Source organism: Camelus dromedarius, chromosome 23 (genome assembly GCF_036321535.1).
Source record: "Camelus dromedarius isolate mCamDro1 chromosome 23, mCamDro1.pat, whole genome shotgun sequence".
Classification (NCBI taxonomy): Eukaryota; Metazoa; Chordata; class Mammalia; order Artiodactyla; family Camelidae; genus Camelus; species Camelus dromedarius.
In genome coordinates, this window is record NC_087458.1 from 14,481,975 (window position 1) to 14,497,008 (window position 15,034).

Consider the following 15,034-nt stretch of genomic DNA (forward strand, 5'->3'; position numbering starts at 1 on the left):
AGGGAACCTCTGGGAGCTTACAAAGAGGCCCTGATCCCTTGTGCAAAGGGGAGGCACATTTGAGCAGCAGGCTGAAGACCTAATTGTTAGAGAGGCTCAGAGCTCATTAGCTGTTTGCATTGGTCAGTCAAGGCAGGAGTAATTAGAAAATATTAGGGCCTTGGTGATAAAAACCTAGGATCCTAAAATATGGCTGGGGACATCTGAATGGATGCCTTTGAGGATGCTGCCTCTGTGAGCACCATGGCCCTGGACCCTCTGTGCTTGCAGAGGTGGCCCACGGTCCCTAGGAAGAACTAACACTTCTGCTCTGCCGGTAATAGGTGCTCTCCTCTGAAGCTGCTCTTACCCCTCCCCCTCCCCGGCCACCAGGCTGAGAAGTGAGGCTATGTCAGGCCTGAGTAAACTATACTCAAAATTCTACTTGTGTGTGTGTGTGTTTCCTGGAGGAATCTCTTGCTTTTTTTAGTTTTCTTAGTCTTTGACTAAAACTATTTCTAAAACACGAGGTTCCATCCCTCAAAGCCTTAGGCCTCTCTGCCACCAGCAACAGCTGCAATTTCATCATGAAGCAGAACTGAACTCATTTTCTCTTCTAATGACCTGGGGAGAGTTCGTTTTGAGATACCAAAGGAACTTTTCAGCAACATACCATTTGAACCCCGAGCAAAAACTCATCTGCTGAATCTGCAGTCTCATTTGGCCTCCAACACCAATTGGCACCACAGCTCAACAACCTGAGGACAAACAAACCCGCCATCCTTGGCTGAGCCATCAGATTAAAGGGAGCGCCTCCCCTGAGACTGATGCCATCAGCTGTACCATCCTCTGCTTTTCCTGTTGACAATTACCAGGGCTGGGGCTGGGGTGAGGCCAGGAAGGTGTTGAGGGCAAACCTGTAAGGAAGACTCCATTTTAAGCACTTGCCCTGTCTGAGAGTCAGAGCCTCCTTGGGTTTTGCACCCTAGGGGTTTCCCTTGTCTCACCCTAGTCCCAGCTCTGCACATCACCCACTATAATGCATCCATTATGGTGTAATGGACTGAGCATCAGCCCCAGGGTGGAGGGGTAGGGGGAGGGGTAGATGTAGCTTATTTACAGAGAAAGCGACCTTGGCGCTAATTGAGAAAGGTGAAGGAAAACACTGCAGAAAAGTGGGCTGGGCTGGGTGGTGGTCTGGTGATAGGAAAACAGGCAAAGGGTCAGATACAGGTCTGGGATGAGACCTGGGAACAGGAGGAAGCTAAATGGCTTAGAAGATGGAGCGTGAAGACAATGGGGATGGCCAGGAGCTTGCTCTTACTGGGTGCTGGGAGCTGGCTGGACAAGACAACTGAACTCCTGACTTTATTAAGTCTTAATTTCATAGAATCCCATTTGAAAATCTGGTTATAAGGTAGGGAGAGAAAATCAGAAAATCTCTATAGAACTCAAATCTATATGTTAACTTTTTCAAAGTCTGGTAAGATTTCTTGGGGCATATGAGATTTCTGAAACTGGACCAACTACAGTCTAAGGGCCCTTGTATGAATATTATCTTTCTGAGGAAGGGGAAGGGCATGTGGGCAAAAATCAATATACTGAATTTAAAAAAATTAACAACTTGCATTTGTGTACTGTTTTATAGGTTACAAACTCCTTTGACATTGTCTTTTTAATTCTCAGTCTTTTCTCTGTGCCTTTGCCATTTCTGTTCCCAAGTCTGAAAAATCTTTCTCCTCCTAGACTGCTGGTTGAGAGCTATTTTTAAAAACTGATTTATTGAGATATAATTCATATACCATGCAATTCACCAATTTATATGATTCACTAGTTCTTATGCAAAAGTCGTGCCACTATCATGACAATCACTTTCAGAACATTTCCTTTACCCTTAAAAGAGATCCTGGACCCATTAGCTGCCACTCCCCATTTACCCCCTGACTCCTCCAGCTGTGGGCAACCACAGAAAAGTCTCTCCTTTGATTAGTTGTATCTGCACACTCAGGCTAATTTCATTCCCAAATGTTAACTAGACCCGAAGTTGATCAGACATATCTGGATATATATAAACAATTCTCACAGATAACCAAGAAAATGTATTTCCTTGAATCTTTTCTAGCTCTGGATTTGTTTTTTTCTCAGTGGGAGGGGAAGGCAGGCAGCTGGAAATCACTTAATCTAGAATCTGCTGTGTAATTGCTATGTTAGGCTCAAATGTGATCTGAACATCCCTAGCTATGGGATTTGGTGACCAGGCTCCCAAGAGAGAATGACACAGCACAGGGAATAGCACAGGCAGCCTGCTTGGCTTTATAGAGAGTAAAGACGCAGAAGTCCTTGTTGAGGTCACCAGTGCTGAGAATATCCTTAATAATTTAAATGGACAAGAGGAATTTCCTTATGTGAGGGTGAGCCAGCCCTAGGGGCAGAAGAGGGAAAAGCCCACTAGTCTACTAGTCTTACTCCTACCTCTCTTCCCTGTGCCCCAGCAAAGGCTTCCTTTCCAGCCCTTTAGATGTCTTTTCTCATAGAACACTTACATAGGGTCTGTAACTGTGCCAAGTACTATTTTAAGTACTTTCAATATAATAATTCATTTAATACAATAATCCTAGCATGTAACTGCCATTATCATTCCCATCTAACAGATGAGATCCTTGAGCAAGGGAGATTAACTTGCTCCTGGGACTGCCTGTGGATGCAGAAATCTAGTTCCAGAGGTGGCACTGCTCTGAGTCATCCGCAGCTACTGCCTTTGTAACCAAGTGCCTAATTGCCCATCTCTGAAAAAACAGTTCAAGTAAACGTATTAACAAGTCCACATGACGTTAAGTATTATATGAATGTTTCCACAAGCCCTAACTCCACAGGAACCTCAACGTTTGGGATTCCAAACCATGGTTAGAAAGGGCGTTGATGTTAGGAAGGAGGGCGCCCCTCAGAGGAGACCTTCAAGTTACCCTTCTCTAGGAAGGACTTCAGAGTCGCCTGTTAAGGACGACGGCGTTTGGGGGTTTCCAAGAGAGGAAATATTTAAAGCCAGCGGCTGACATACTATTTTGGCAAACGGGAGGGGAAAAAAATCTCATTTTCGGAACACAAGTTTTTAGCCTGGATAATGGGTAAATGACATTAACTCTTTGTATCATTTTAACTGTCCAAGTTTGTTCGAATTTTGCCTCTGAAACCTGGAGGCATCCCCTCCTTTACTTGATCTGCCCTTTTAGCCTTTTAACCCTTTTGAAATGGGTGGTAGCATACCAACTTAAAACGCAGTGGCTCCTTTTTTTTTGCCTCGGTCCGCCGCAGATGGTCCGGGAAAGGGTTAACCGGGCGGATGGGGAGGAGGGTCGGGCTCACACCTTTCCCAGAGACCTCAGGCGGCGGCGGCGGGGCCCGGGAGGGGCGGAGGCTGGGGCCAGACGCCTCGCCGCCTCTGCCTCGGCGAATAGCAGCGCGCTGCCCGCCCGGATTGGAGCAGCAGCATCACGCTGACCTCTGCCTGGGATGTAAACCGGGGCCGGCTGCTGCGGGCAGAGGAAGGCTCTCGGCTCCTCCGGGGAAGCCAGCCCCAGCACCGGGCTCCGAGCGGCGCGCAGGGAGCGGCGGCAGCCTTGAACTGGGCAGCGCCCAGCGGCGGCTGCGGGAAGCGGAGCGAGCCCGGCGCGGGCGCGGGCGTGGAGCGTGCGTCCGTTCGCACAGGCAGCGGGAGGAGGGGCGGCGCGAGCCATGGCCGGGGACAGCGAGCAGACCCTGCAGAACCACCAGCAGCCCAACGGCGGCGAGCCTTTCCTTATCGGCGTCAGCGGGGGCACGGCCAGCGGCAAGGTACGACGGGGCCCGGGGGCCGCGCTCTCTTCCCCTCCGCTCGCCTCCCGGGCCCGGGCCCCGCGGCGGCGCATGTGGCCGGCGGCCGCGGGCCGTGTCAGTTGCTGCAGCCACCGCGTGGCCCGCGCGCCTCCGCTCCTGGCCGCGTTCCAGCGCCAAGTCTTCCCCGCGCGGACTCCGGGCGCCGCGGCGGGGGGCCGGAGGGCGGGGACTCGGGCCAACGAGGTTCCAGGGGTACCCTGGCCACCGATCACGGGGCTGGCCCCCTCCCTCTCGTTTTTCCCCCCCCGCGGCAGTAACTCGTGGCCGGGGTCCTATGGGGGAGGGGCAGAGAAAGCGGATGCTTATTGTTTTGCCAGTCAGACGTGGGAAAGAGGGCTTTAAGCAGGGTCCTCCAAGAGCCCCCGATACCCCCATCTTCCCCCCCGGCGTGGCGCTGATGTGCTCGCCCAGCAGCGCAGCCCGGGTGCCAAGGGCGGAGCGAGCCGGCTAGCCCGACCGCGAGGGCTGCGAGAACGCGCGAGGCGGCGTCCCGGGGAAGGGGAGCCCCACTTGGGCTGGACGCGGGAGCTGGGGATTGCAGGGGTTTCCGGGTAAAATCCTGAGAGCCAGATAGGCGAGATGACATCAATGAAATGATCATAGTCGGGGCTTCTCTCTCTCTCTCTCTCTTTTTTTGTTATAAGAGGAAACGCGGTCCGCTTCAATGAGAAAGTTGTTCTGGCTCCAAGCTCTTCGAGGTCTGGGGCACCCGCGTCTTGGATCCACGGAAAGAGGTCGTCCTCTGGGTGTCTGACTTCTCTAGGATCCTTCCTTCTGTCTTTCTTTCCCCCCAGTAAGACAAGAGGAGGCTAGGGAAATGCTTTCCTAGCTTTACCGTGGGCTTTTTCTGCAGGTGGAGAAGGGTGGAGTCCTCCCAGATGTTTCTTTGCTCTCCTGCAGTTAAGATGTGGCTACTTGTTTCCTTCACAGTTTTAACAGTCTCCAGTTCATTTGGTGCGCGGAACTCCTCCAGGGGAGCCTGCGGGAGATGGGTGCTGCGCTGTGGGTTTGGCGAGGCGGGATGATGCCTCCTAAGGCTGGGGAGAGCAGAGCAGGAAGGCTGGTTGGCGCCATGAGGAGCGAGCCACGAGGTTTTCACTCCGGAGCCGACTCCGCCGTAGCCCCTCCTCCATTTTGGTTGCACATTTCCCCCTCCAGGTCTGGACTGCTTTGGCGCATGGGGCCCGGACTCGGCAGCTGGCGCTGGGTGACTTCTTTATGGATTAGTTAATCTCGTCGGTGGCTCCCAGGAGTAAGAATCTGCCTGTTTTAGGCCCCAGAAGTTTATGTTGAATTTTTTCCCCGGTTGAATGCATTTTTATTTTTAATTTTTTTTTCTTTTGGTAATGTTCTCTACGAGTACTATTACTAGTAAGTCACAGCCAAACCAGGATTCCGCCTCTTTTAGGAAGTTTACCTGTTCTATTATAATTACCTCACCTCCCCATCCCCCCACCCCTTCCATAGCATATTCGTGTTGCGTGGGACCTTTTTTTTTGGTGGTTTTTCAGGGCTGTATTCCCGGAGCTCCTAGCACGATGCGTGGCATATAGTTGAGCCCAAATATTAACCTGAGGTCCAGCCCTCCTAGGGGGAAGGAGGCCGATGGGCATAGCATTTGGGAACAAAATGACCTTGGTAATCATCTAAGTAATTGACTTACTACAGAGATGGAAACTGAGATCCTAAAAGGTAAAATAACTCCCTTCTCCTCATTCTCGTGTGCGCCTCAATTATCAACTTGTTCTCAGTCGATAATCAGTATAAATTTAAGTGTTATTTCGGTAACGTGTCAAGTAGGAGCTAGTAGTGAGCGGTTAAGGGAGAAGCTAACTCCGCTGTCCCTATTTCTCAAGGAGGAAGCAACTACCAAAAAAGTGTCTTTTCATACACTTTTTAAAGCACGTTGTACAGCTGCGGCACTTATAAATACTTTGTCATTGTTTAAGATTATTTGATAATTGTTTGGTTCCTAAGAAAGCCCAAGGGAGCACTGAATGGACTTCTAAAATTCCGTACTGTAGTCGGTTTGCTGCAATTATGTCTTGATTCTATATTTGTCTTTCTTGCCTTTCTTCCGAGGAATGTGAAGTTTTTTTTTTCTTTTAAAGGATGGTCAGCATCAAGAAACTGGACTTTCTTTGAAAGCCTCAAGCTTGAACGTTCCCACAGTACAGGGGGTCGGGAAGCAAGGTTGATACTTTGCCTCCCTGGGTATTTGCATTGGGTCTGTTAAAGGAATTTGGGAGGAGGCACAAGGCCTAAAAACATCATCAAAAATGACACTTTTACAGCTAGAAGGGACCTCAAAGGCCCTGGATCCCAGTACTGAATCTGATGGCTTGTAGATGAGAAAACAAACGAATTCACATCATACAGTTAGTGGTGGAGCTGGAACTAGCCCTGTGCGGCTCTGTCCTTGCTGTTGCCTTGTTTAAGAATTGATGTTAAGGCATACGCAGAGAACCAAGTTTACATCTTCAACGTGGAAGGGGGCTACTTGGAAATGGCTACAGAATGGTATCAGAGGTACTTGACCCAAAAGCAAATGGAAATGCAGATTGCTTTGAACCCAGTGGCCCCATAGTATAGATCTTGAGTGATTTCTCCCCTCCTCCATTCCTTCTTTATAAGAAAAGACAACTCCCTGTTGAAGTGCTCTTGAGAACTCTGATTTGTCTCCATGTTGTGGCTCCCCTGAGTTATAAGCATTTGATCTTAGGCTAAATTGTTTTGGTGCTAGAAGGCAAAAATAGTGATAGCCGGTCTGTATATCACATTTTTTTTTAGCTTGTTTTAAAAATGAAGATGAATCAGAATTCTAGAGTAAGCTTTGCTAGGCTGCCATGGCAAATCATTGTTCAAAACTCATCTTAAAATTGTGGGTTTAGAAGGTAATTCTGATCTGTAGGTTAAAAATCAAGTTCTCGTATTTCCTCCTGGAGGCCAGGTCTAGAGAGAGCCAGAAGTAATGGGGAAAAGAAACTAGTTTAAACTTCTTTACCTGCGTAAATATCCATGACTTTAGGTGCCATTCCCTCTTTATTTTTGCTATTTCTGCCCTTGTGACTTCTTCTTTGGCCAATTGAAATAGCTTCTCAATCTGCTCCTTCCCACTGCCTGCAGAATGGGTTCTCCTTAACAGCTCTGACTGTGTCACTGTCTTTGGAAACCTTTAATGCCTTTCCATTGCCCAGACTACAGGTCAGATACTTCAGCACAGTGGAAATCCCCCCAGCCCCCAAATGTGGTCCCAGACTGTTTATTTTTCCACGCTTGTCCCTTTCCCCCACCCCCCAGTGCACACAGACAACATCTGTGGAACTGCTTTCACTTATTTATGCTTTTGCTTCTTGTCTTCTCTCTAATCCTTTTAGGCCTTCAGTTCTGTCAGTCCTTCCCCGAGGGAACTTTGTTATCCATTTCCTTAATCAGAATAATTTTTTTGTCTCTAACATCCATCCTTTCACCACGTTTTGCGTAGTGCTGGGGTTATTGGTTGACTGCCTCGCCCACTGTGATAAAAGTTCTGTAAGAGCGTTTCCTTATTTCTGCCATCGTGCCCATTACAGTGTTTGATGTGGTGTGGGTATCTGACATGTGCTGAACTGAGTTAAGGCAGACCATAATTTATAATTGTCCCCTTATTCTTATAATTTATAAGGCTATTTGGATTAGAATTTGAAGCCATGGTTGAAACCATACGTAACTGTACTCTTGGTGTTGAAATGACCAAACAGTGTAAACCCCCTTGAACCAATGTGGTAGGACACACTGGTATTGCCTAGTTAGAGCCTAGTGTTTGTTTACTGTGTACTAGATAGGCATTTTGTTGAGTGAATGTCATTATGCAGAGACTGTATTATGTGCTTAGAGTTGAGGGGAATATAAGGAAATATGAGAGAAAGTCTCTGTTAGTATTTTTTAGTGACAAGCTGTTTAAACCACTTTCGCCATCAAGCCAATTTATCATTAAAGCATTTGATTATCTCTTCCCTTTGAAGTCAGGCAGGTGTCTTCCCCGTTGATGGATAACAGTGGAAGATGAGGTGAGCAGAATTAACTTGCCTGAGGTCATGCAGCAGTGATAGAACGTGGATTGGAATCCAGATTTTTCCCTTTTCTAAATCTGTTGCCTGTTTTGAACTGTCTCCCCAGCAGCGACCAGTCCTCAGAGGTATTTGGAGGGAGGTGGGTCAGACTGTGTGTGATTAATACAGACCTGGAGAAGAAATGGCAGCCCTCTCAGTGGTGGGGGCTGTCACCTCAGATCGGCTTCACCATGAGTCAGCATCTGCCTTTGGAGCGCTCTGGAACGTGCCCTGGACCTGCCTCGCCTTGGCTCCCACTGTCCTGTTCCTGGAACCTCAGCAGCCATCCCCATCTGGCCAGATGGCTCATTCTACACCCTCGCTCCATCAGGGGCTCCCAGAGCCTTGGGACTGCTTTGGTCCCTCTGCATTTTGCTCAGAGCTGACCTTGTCAGCTTTGTACTGCCCCAAACTGCTGCTCTGGCCCTGCAGACCCCCTGCCACTCTCCCCTTTCGTCTCTTTTCCAGCCACATGCCCTAGCTTGGCCCCTTACAAGTCCCCTCTGCCCAAGGCTCTTCGCTCCAGCTGAAATTCCCCTCTGGTTGATTACTCCAGCGCCTAGCAGTGCCTGCTAGGAGGAAGCCCAGAAAGCCTCCTGTGGTTCCTCTCCTGCTGTGCCTTTGGTCAGCTACCACCTCCTTTATTTCTTGTTGGAAAGCCTTTGAAGTGTGGTTTCTGATGCACGCGCTGTCTGGTGTCACCTAACTCCTGCTCTCTGTACCTATAGCGCTGACATAGGTCTTCTGCCTCTTTGTTGAGTCTTGCTCTCATGAGGTTCTGTGATGGAGACAGATTGTATTTGGGAATTTCATGGCTGAAGACCTGACCTTTTTTTTGCTAGTGGGATCTGACATGGTGCTGTTAGAACTGCTAAAGATCTCTGAGGTCTTTTAATGTGTGTCTCACTTTTTTTAATCAATAGAAAAGGCTTGAGGGAATATTCCATGTGTGTGCATGTGTATATACATATGCTTTCTTTTCATTAAACTATTTTTATCATTAAGCCATTGTATCATTAAAGCATTTGATTATCTTGTCATAATTATAATGTATCTGTATATGTAAGTTATATATGTATAATCAATACATAATTAAAAACAAAAAATTATCACATAATTAAAAGCAAAAACATATAGTTAAAAACAAAAAACAAAATTAAAAAAGAATTATGAAAAGATGAAGAAATGAAATAAACACTTAAAAATTGTGGTTTCTTTAATGGTATAAAACCTTTTGATTCTTTTACTAAAGTATTTTTTATTTGTGACTAAAATTTTTTTTATTTTTAGGAAGCTTATTTCAAATGCGTGATTCGTGCATCTTGGATGATCTTGGTGATCTTACTCTTAGTGATAATATAAAGCTGAAGATTTGGCTCTAAGTTGTCTCATGAATCTTGATTTAATGACCATATTTGAAAAAGTTATTCCCTAAAATGATCCAAGTACAAGAAACTCATCATTTGTATTATGTACCAAATCATGGTAGTCCCATCCCCCAGTTATGCAGTGGCTGTTGTTAAAAACCAGCAGGAAAATTTTTATCTTCTTTGCTGTCCCTCAGCTATTTTTGTAGACCAAGGTGTTCCACTTAATGCTTTTTAACTAGTGGACTCAAAACCCACTCAGGATCCTCACTTGGAATTATTTGCAGGTTTTTCCAAGTTTTCTGTTTATGAGTTTTATAGGCACACACATAGTTTTTGGCAACTAAGTTGTCTAACAGTGGAAACATTTTCAAAATATTTTTTTAACATTGACTTTGATAATTTGATTTTAATACACATATTGCTTTTCTTTCAACCTTACATAAAAACAGCAAGTCAAAAACTTTACTTTTGAAAGTAAAATATTTCCAAATGAACAAGTAGCTGCAAAATTTACGTGAAAATAAAAAGGAAAAGACAGAATTTTCTAGAAGACAAAATAAAAGTTGTAAAAGTTGTCAGATTTTGACAAGACACAGGCATCAGCATTCAGTTCACATACACGCAAGAGGTTAAGTCTAACATGAGAGTTCATTCAGAAAGCAAAGTATTTACCATCAACAAAAGTACCATCAATGGACTGTTTAACCTGAAAAATAAAAAGAATCATAAAACGTAGGACTTCTCAGGCCTGTCTTAAGCAGTAACCTGATTAGATATGGGGGCGTTGGTTCTAAAATGAATCGTGTATGCTTGGAGAATTTTGTATGATGATGGAAGACGGTGATAATCAAAAAGGTCAGTTTGCCTTGTCACCTGGCTATTAAAAATGATTTTTTCATAGTGCAGGTTTCTTTTAAAAAGCAATAATTTTCCCACGGTGACTCCCTGTGAAACTGCAGAAAAAGTGTCAAGAGTACCTCTGTCCCTCTCACACTTGCTTTAGTGGCCTTGCACACCCTATGTCGGAAACTCGAGTTCCCTGCGAAGGGACCTGGAGTACCCTGCGGTGGTTTTCAGCAGTGCCTCCTCTTCCCGTCCCATGTGGTCCCACACTTCGTTTGGGTAGAGCATTCATTTCGCAAGAGTAGTGACAGAGAAGATTCTACCACTTGCCTTTTTGTATGACTTGGGGCACGTTATTGTAGGGCTTCTGTTAAGAATTTTGCATGCTGTGTACATGGTGGAAGTGTAAGACTTTTGTGTGTGGAGCTGAAGTTAAGCGTCTTTATTGCCTTAATCAGTCTGTAAGTGTGCTGTCTGGTCTGATAGTCTGGCAATTCCCAACCTCCTCTCCCCTTGGCTGAGGAACTGCTTTGTCCTATCTCAGTAAACATCCTTTGTTTGTTTGCCTGTCCTGTAGGAAGTCCAGAGTTGTACAGATGTCTCTGGGATCGCCTTCTCCCAGATGGTGGAGGCTGAGTTTTGTCTCTGCCCTGTGCAGGTGGGTAGTCTCTCTCAGGCTGTACAGAGAATGCGTGTAGTGGAATGGGATGCTCAGAGTGCTGACCTGGGATTTTGGACTGTGGTCTTTATACATGTTTGCATCCACTTCTCCTTCGAGAATGTTGGAGAATTCTTTATTCTTTCACATGTTTAGTGTTTTTTTAAAATACACATGCACACACACATACATACATATATATATATATATTCACACACATACATTCTTTTTCAGATTCTTTTCCATTATAGATTATTACAAGATACTGAATGTGGTTTCCTGTGCTATATAGTAGGCCCTTGTTGTTTATTTTATATATAGTAGTGTGTATATTAATCCAAAACTCCTAATTTACCCACCTCCCCCTTCCCCTTTGGTAACCATAGTTTATTTTCTATGTCTGTGAGTCTATTTCTGGCTTGCAAATAAGTTTATTTGTATTTTTTTTTTTAGATTCTACATATAGGTGATATCATATTTGTCTTTCTCTGTCTTACTTCACTCATCCATGTTCCTGCAAATGGCATTTCACTCTTTTCATGGCTGACTAATATTCCATTGCATGTATACACCGCATCTTCTTTATCCAGTCATCTGTTGGTGGACATTTAGGTTGTTTCCATGCCTTGGCTATTGTAAATAGTGCTGCTATGAACATTGGGGTGCAGGTGTCTTTTCAAATTATAGTTTTCTCCAGATGTATGCCCAGAAGTGGGATTGCTGGATCATATGGTAGCTCTATGTTTAGTTTTTTAAGGAACGTCCGTACTGTCTCCATAGTGGCTGCACCTGTTTACATTCCCACCAAGAGTGTAGGAGGCCCCTCATGTGATTTTGACATCAATTTATTTTTCATCATGAGTAAAAAGTAGCAAAGGATGTAATTTCTGATATACTGTAAATGTTGACATTTTAAAATATTAATTGTTTCATTCTTTTAAATGTATCTGATGGCCTCTAAATACTGTAATATTAATTTGAATTATCCATTTGAAAAATACATGAATAAGCTTGTACTTGAATCAGAAATGCTAGCTTTTCAATTTTTCTCCTTGAAACCATTTTCAATTCCACTTTCCCCACAAAATGTTAATTTATTTTTATGCTTGAAAATCTTTTATTGAACATCCTGTCATCCTTCTGCAACAAGAATATGTATGTACATTGGAATGATTTTTATTTCCTGTTCTCATAAGTCTTTTCAGTGTTCACTTCTTTTGGATCACGTTACTACAGTTATTAGCATAAATTAATCAGAACAAGTAGGTATCCGTTTTGATAAGTAAACACAGAAGGTGGAGTTTTGTTGGAAGGCAACTTGATGAGATGGATGGCACTCCCTCACCCCATTATTTTATGTGTTGGTGGATGATTACTATTACTACTCGATGCTAGAATAAGATTTTTTACTGTATAGATATAAACTTTGAGAAACTTTGTTGATATAAGTAGATGAGAATGGAAGAACTTTTGTTATATTAAGATCACTCACTTTTTGTCTTTTAAGTTATGTCAGAACCTGATGCTATCTTTGTGAATAAGCTAGCGTGCCACCCACCTCCTTTGATTTTGTTGAAAGCAGAAAACTGGAAACCTGCAGATTTATAGAAGGATTTGTTACCCACTTATTAGGTGATTCCCCCCTCCTTTTTTTTTTTTTTTTTTTTTGGTTATCCTTTTTTTTTTTTTAACTTTATTACATTTTTGTGGGGGGGGGTAATTAGGTTTATTTATTTATTTAAATGGAGGTACTGGGAATTGAACCCAGGACCTCGACATGCTAAGCATGTGCTCTACCACCGTACCGTCCTCACTGGTCATTCACTTTTCAGTATCAGCTTTAGTATTTCAAATCACCCTTTTATGGCCACTGATTTGGGAAACTTGGGTTCCATTCTAGCTTTGCCAGTTACTTATTAGGTATATTCATTTATAGAGAAGAAGGTCCTTTCAGCCCTTGACATTCCACAATTCTGTAAATTGCCTTGAATATCCTGTAATTGTTTTTTTTTCCACCACTAGTCACACATACCAAGTGCTCCGAACCCGCCTAAGGCAGAGACTGACATCTTGCCACTTGGCAACACCTGCCTGAACTGGATTCCTCACAGGTCCTGGGACCATGTGTGCTTTCTCTCACTCCTTGTCCCTCGAGTTCGTCCCTCTGCCCTCCTTCCTTTTCCTTACCTGGATGACCCCTGCTTATCTTTCCATGCGCGTTCTCTCTCTCAGGCAGTCCTCCTGGCATGGTTCGGTGTCCCTCTGCAGTCTTGCTGAAGCATCGTACCAGATGCTTGGAATTCTCCCCCACCCAGAGTGGACCTTGCTTCATTAGGCTGTCTTCCCCTCTAGACTGAGCTCTCAGGATCAGGGTTGAGGTTTTCCTCACTGTTGCCTGAGGCTCACACATGGGCTAAAAACACTTTAGGTGGGTTCTCAATAAATATTTGTTAAATAACCAGGTATTAAGGACCTTTTTCTCAAGCTCTGTAGTATCTTCACTTGGATGTAGAACAAGAGTGTCAGTAAGTCTCATATTTAACTCCTGACCTTCCCCCAGACATGCTCGACCTGCATCCTTCCCCATCTCCATTGATAACATCTTCATCCTTCCAGTTGCTCAGGCCTAAGGCCTTGCAGTCATTCTTAACTGCTCTCCTTCACTTGTACCCAATCCGTTAAGAAATCTTGCTGGCCCTACCTTCTTGCCTACCTGTCCACAGTCTGACCACTTTCTACCTCCACTGCTTCCACTCTGGTCCAAGCCCCCAGCACCTCTCAGCTGGGTTATTGCAGTGGAACCCTGACTCATCTCCCTGACCTACCCTGTCCTGATCCACGCTGTTCTCATCACAGCAGCCAGAGTGATCCTGTCAAAATGAAGGCTGGGTAGTAGTTCCCCTGCTTCTGCTCAGAACCTTGCAGTAGCTTCCCATCTGACTCCCAGTAAAAGGCGAGAGTCCTTCCAAAGACCCACAAGGCCCTACAAACGGGCCTTGGCGTTGTGTTCATTGTGCGCGGACAGCACTTCCTTCAGACATCTGTGTGGTTAACCCTTTCATCTCCTTGGTCTTTTTTTAAAATTGCACACAGTAGGTGCTCAGTTATTTGCTGAATAAATGGGTGAAGAGTGCATTACTTTCTTTCTCAGTTTCTTCTTCTAATACTAGTTTTCAGCACTTAAACCCAGTTGCTTTGGCTGTTGCTGGGAGATCATTGTCCCTTTGCTGGTCACATTTGTATCTCCTGTTGGGGTCCCTTCACCTGGATAGGATTGTGGCATATTGCCAACCACAGAGTTTGGTGTAACTATACATACTACATGGCTTAGGTGCTTGATTAATGGTGCATTTGAAAAAATATGCAATCAACCTTAACATCTTGCTGTCAAGTTCTTACTAGTGGTGTCACCTAATTTTGTTTAACGAAATGCTTGTTGATATGAAATGGATCTTTACTTTAACTCGAGTCTTCGAAGAGTAGATCTTTTATACCAAAATGATGATCTTCTCTGTCTTAGAGGAAGGTAGATCCGTCATCTTTAGGGGAAAACGGTCTCTGCTTTGGGCAGCTTGCATTAGTCTCAATCTCGAAGCATGGATGGGAGTTGGGAAGGGGCTGAGCAGAGCTGTAGGGTGGGAGAACATGGGAGCTTTTGGGGTTCTTCTGAGCTTTAGTGTGGCTTGTTAAGGAATAGAGAATGTCCTTACTGAACTGGGGAGACTCGACATGGCAAAGACACTTTCCAAAGCTGTATGTGTAACCTTGAATTGTCCCTCTGGGATTATTTAGTGTTCTTCCTTTCATCAACACGGGTGATGTATACTTACATGTATTACAGACTGCAGTTTCTGCTGTAAAACAGCAGTGTTAAGATCTGAGATGCTGCCGTTCAAAAGGTTTTCTTGACAAAAATGCAGATGCTCTGTAAACTGAAGCAGTTACGGTCTTTACTCGTCTGATAAATTTATGATACACTCGATAGTAAGAAGTAGTTCTGAGCAGGAACAGAACTCAGAACCCAGGACGTATACCCAGGGGCCTTGGGTAGCCTGTCCCATCTGTGTGGCTCATGGCTTGGCATCTCTGCCGACAGGTGCATTGGAGTCAGCTTTACCCAAGCAGCTGTGGCGTGATGGCCCGTTTTATCAGTAGAGGTTTTCTGAGCAGCCGTTTCTGTTCTATGGTATATTGTTGTCTGCGGGAACTTTCTCCAGAAG

General features: G+C 44.9%; 1 protein-coding gene across 1 annotated transcript in view; it reads left to right on the top strand.

Moving 5' to 3' along the window:
- Window positions 1–3,407: 3,407 nt before the first annotated feature.
- UCK2 (uridine-cytidine kinase 2) overlaps window positions 3,408–15,034 on the top strand; it is a 69,324-nt gene continuing 57,697 nt past the window's right edge. Inside the window, exon 1 of the mRNA XM_031435864.2 lies at window positions 3,408–3,810. Coding sequence (XP_031291724.1) covers window positions 3,712–3,810 — 99 coding nt within the window. The 5' untranslated portion in view covers window positions 3,408–3,711. The remainder of the gene's footprint in view (window positions 3,811–15,034) is intronic.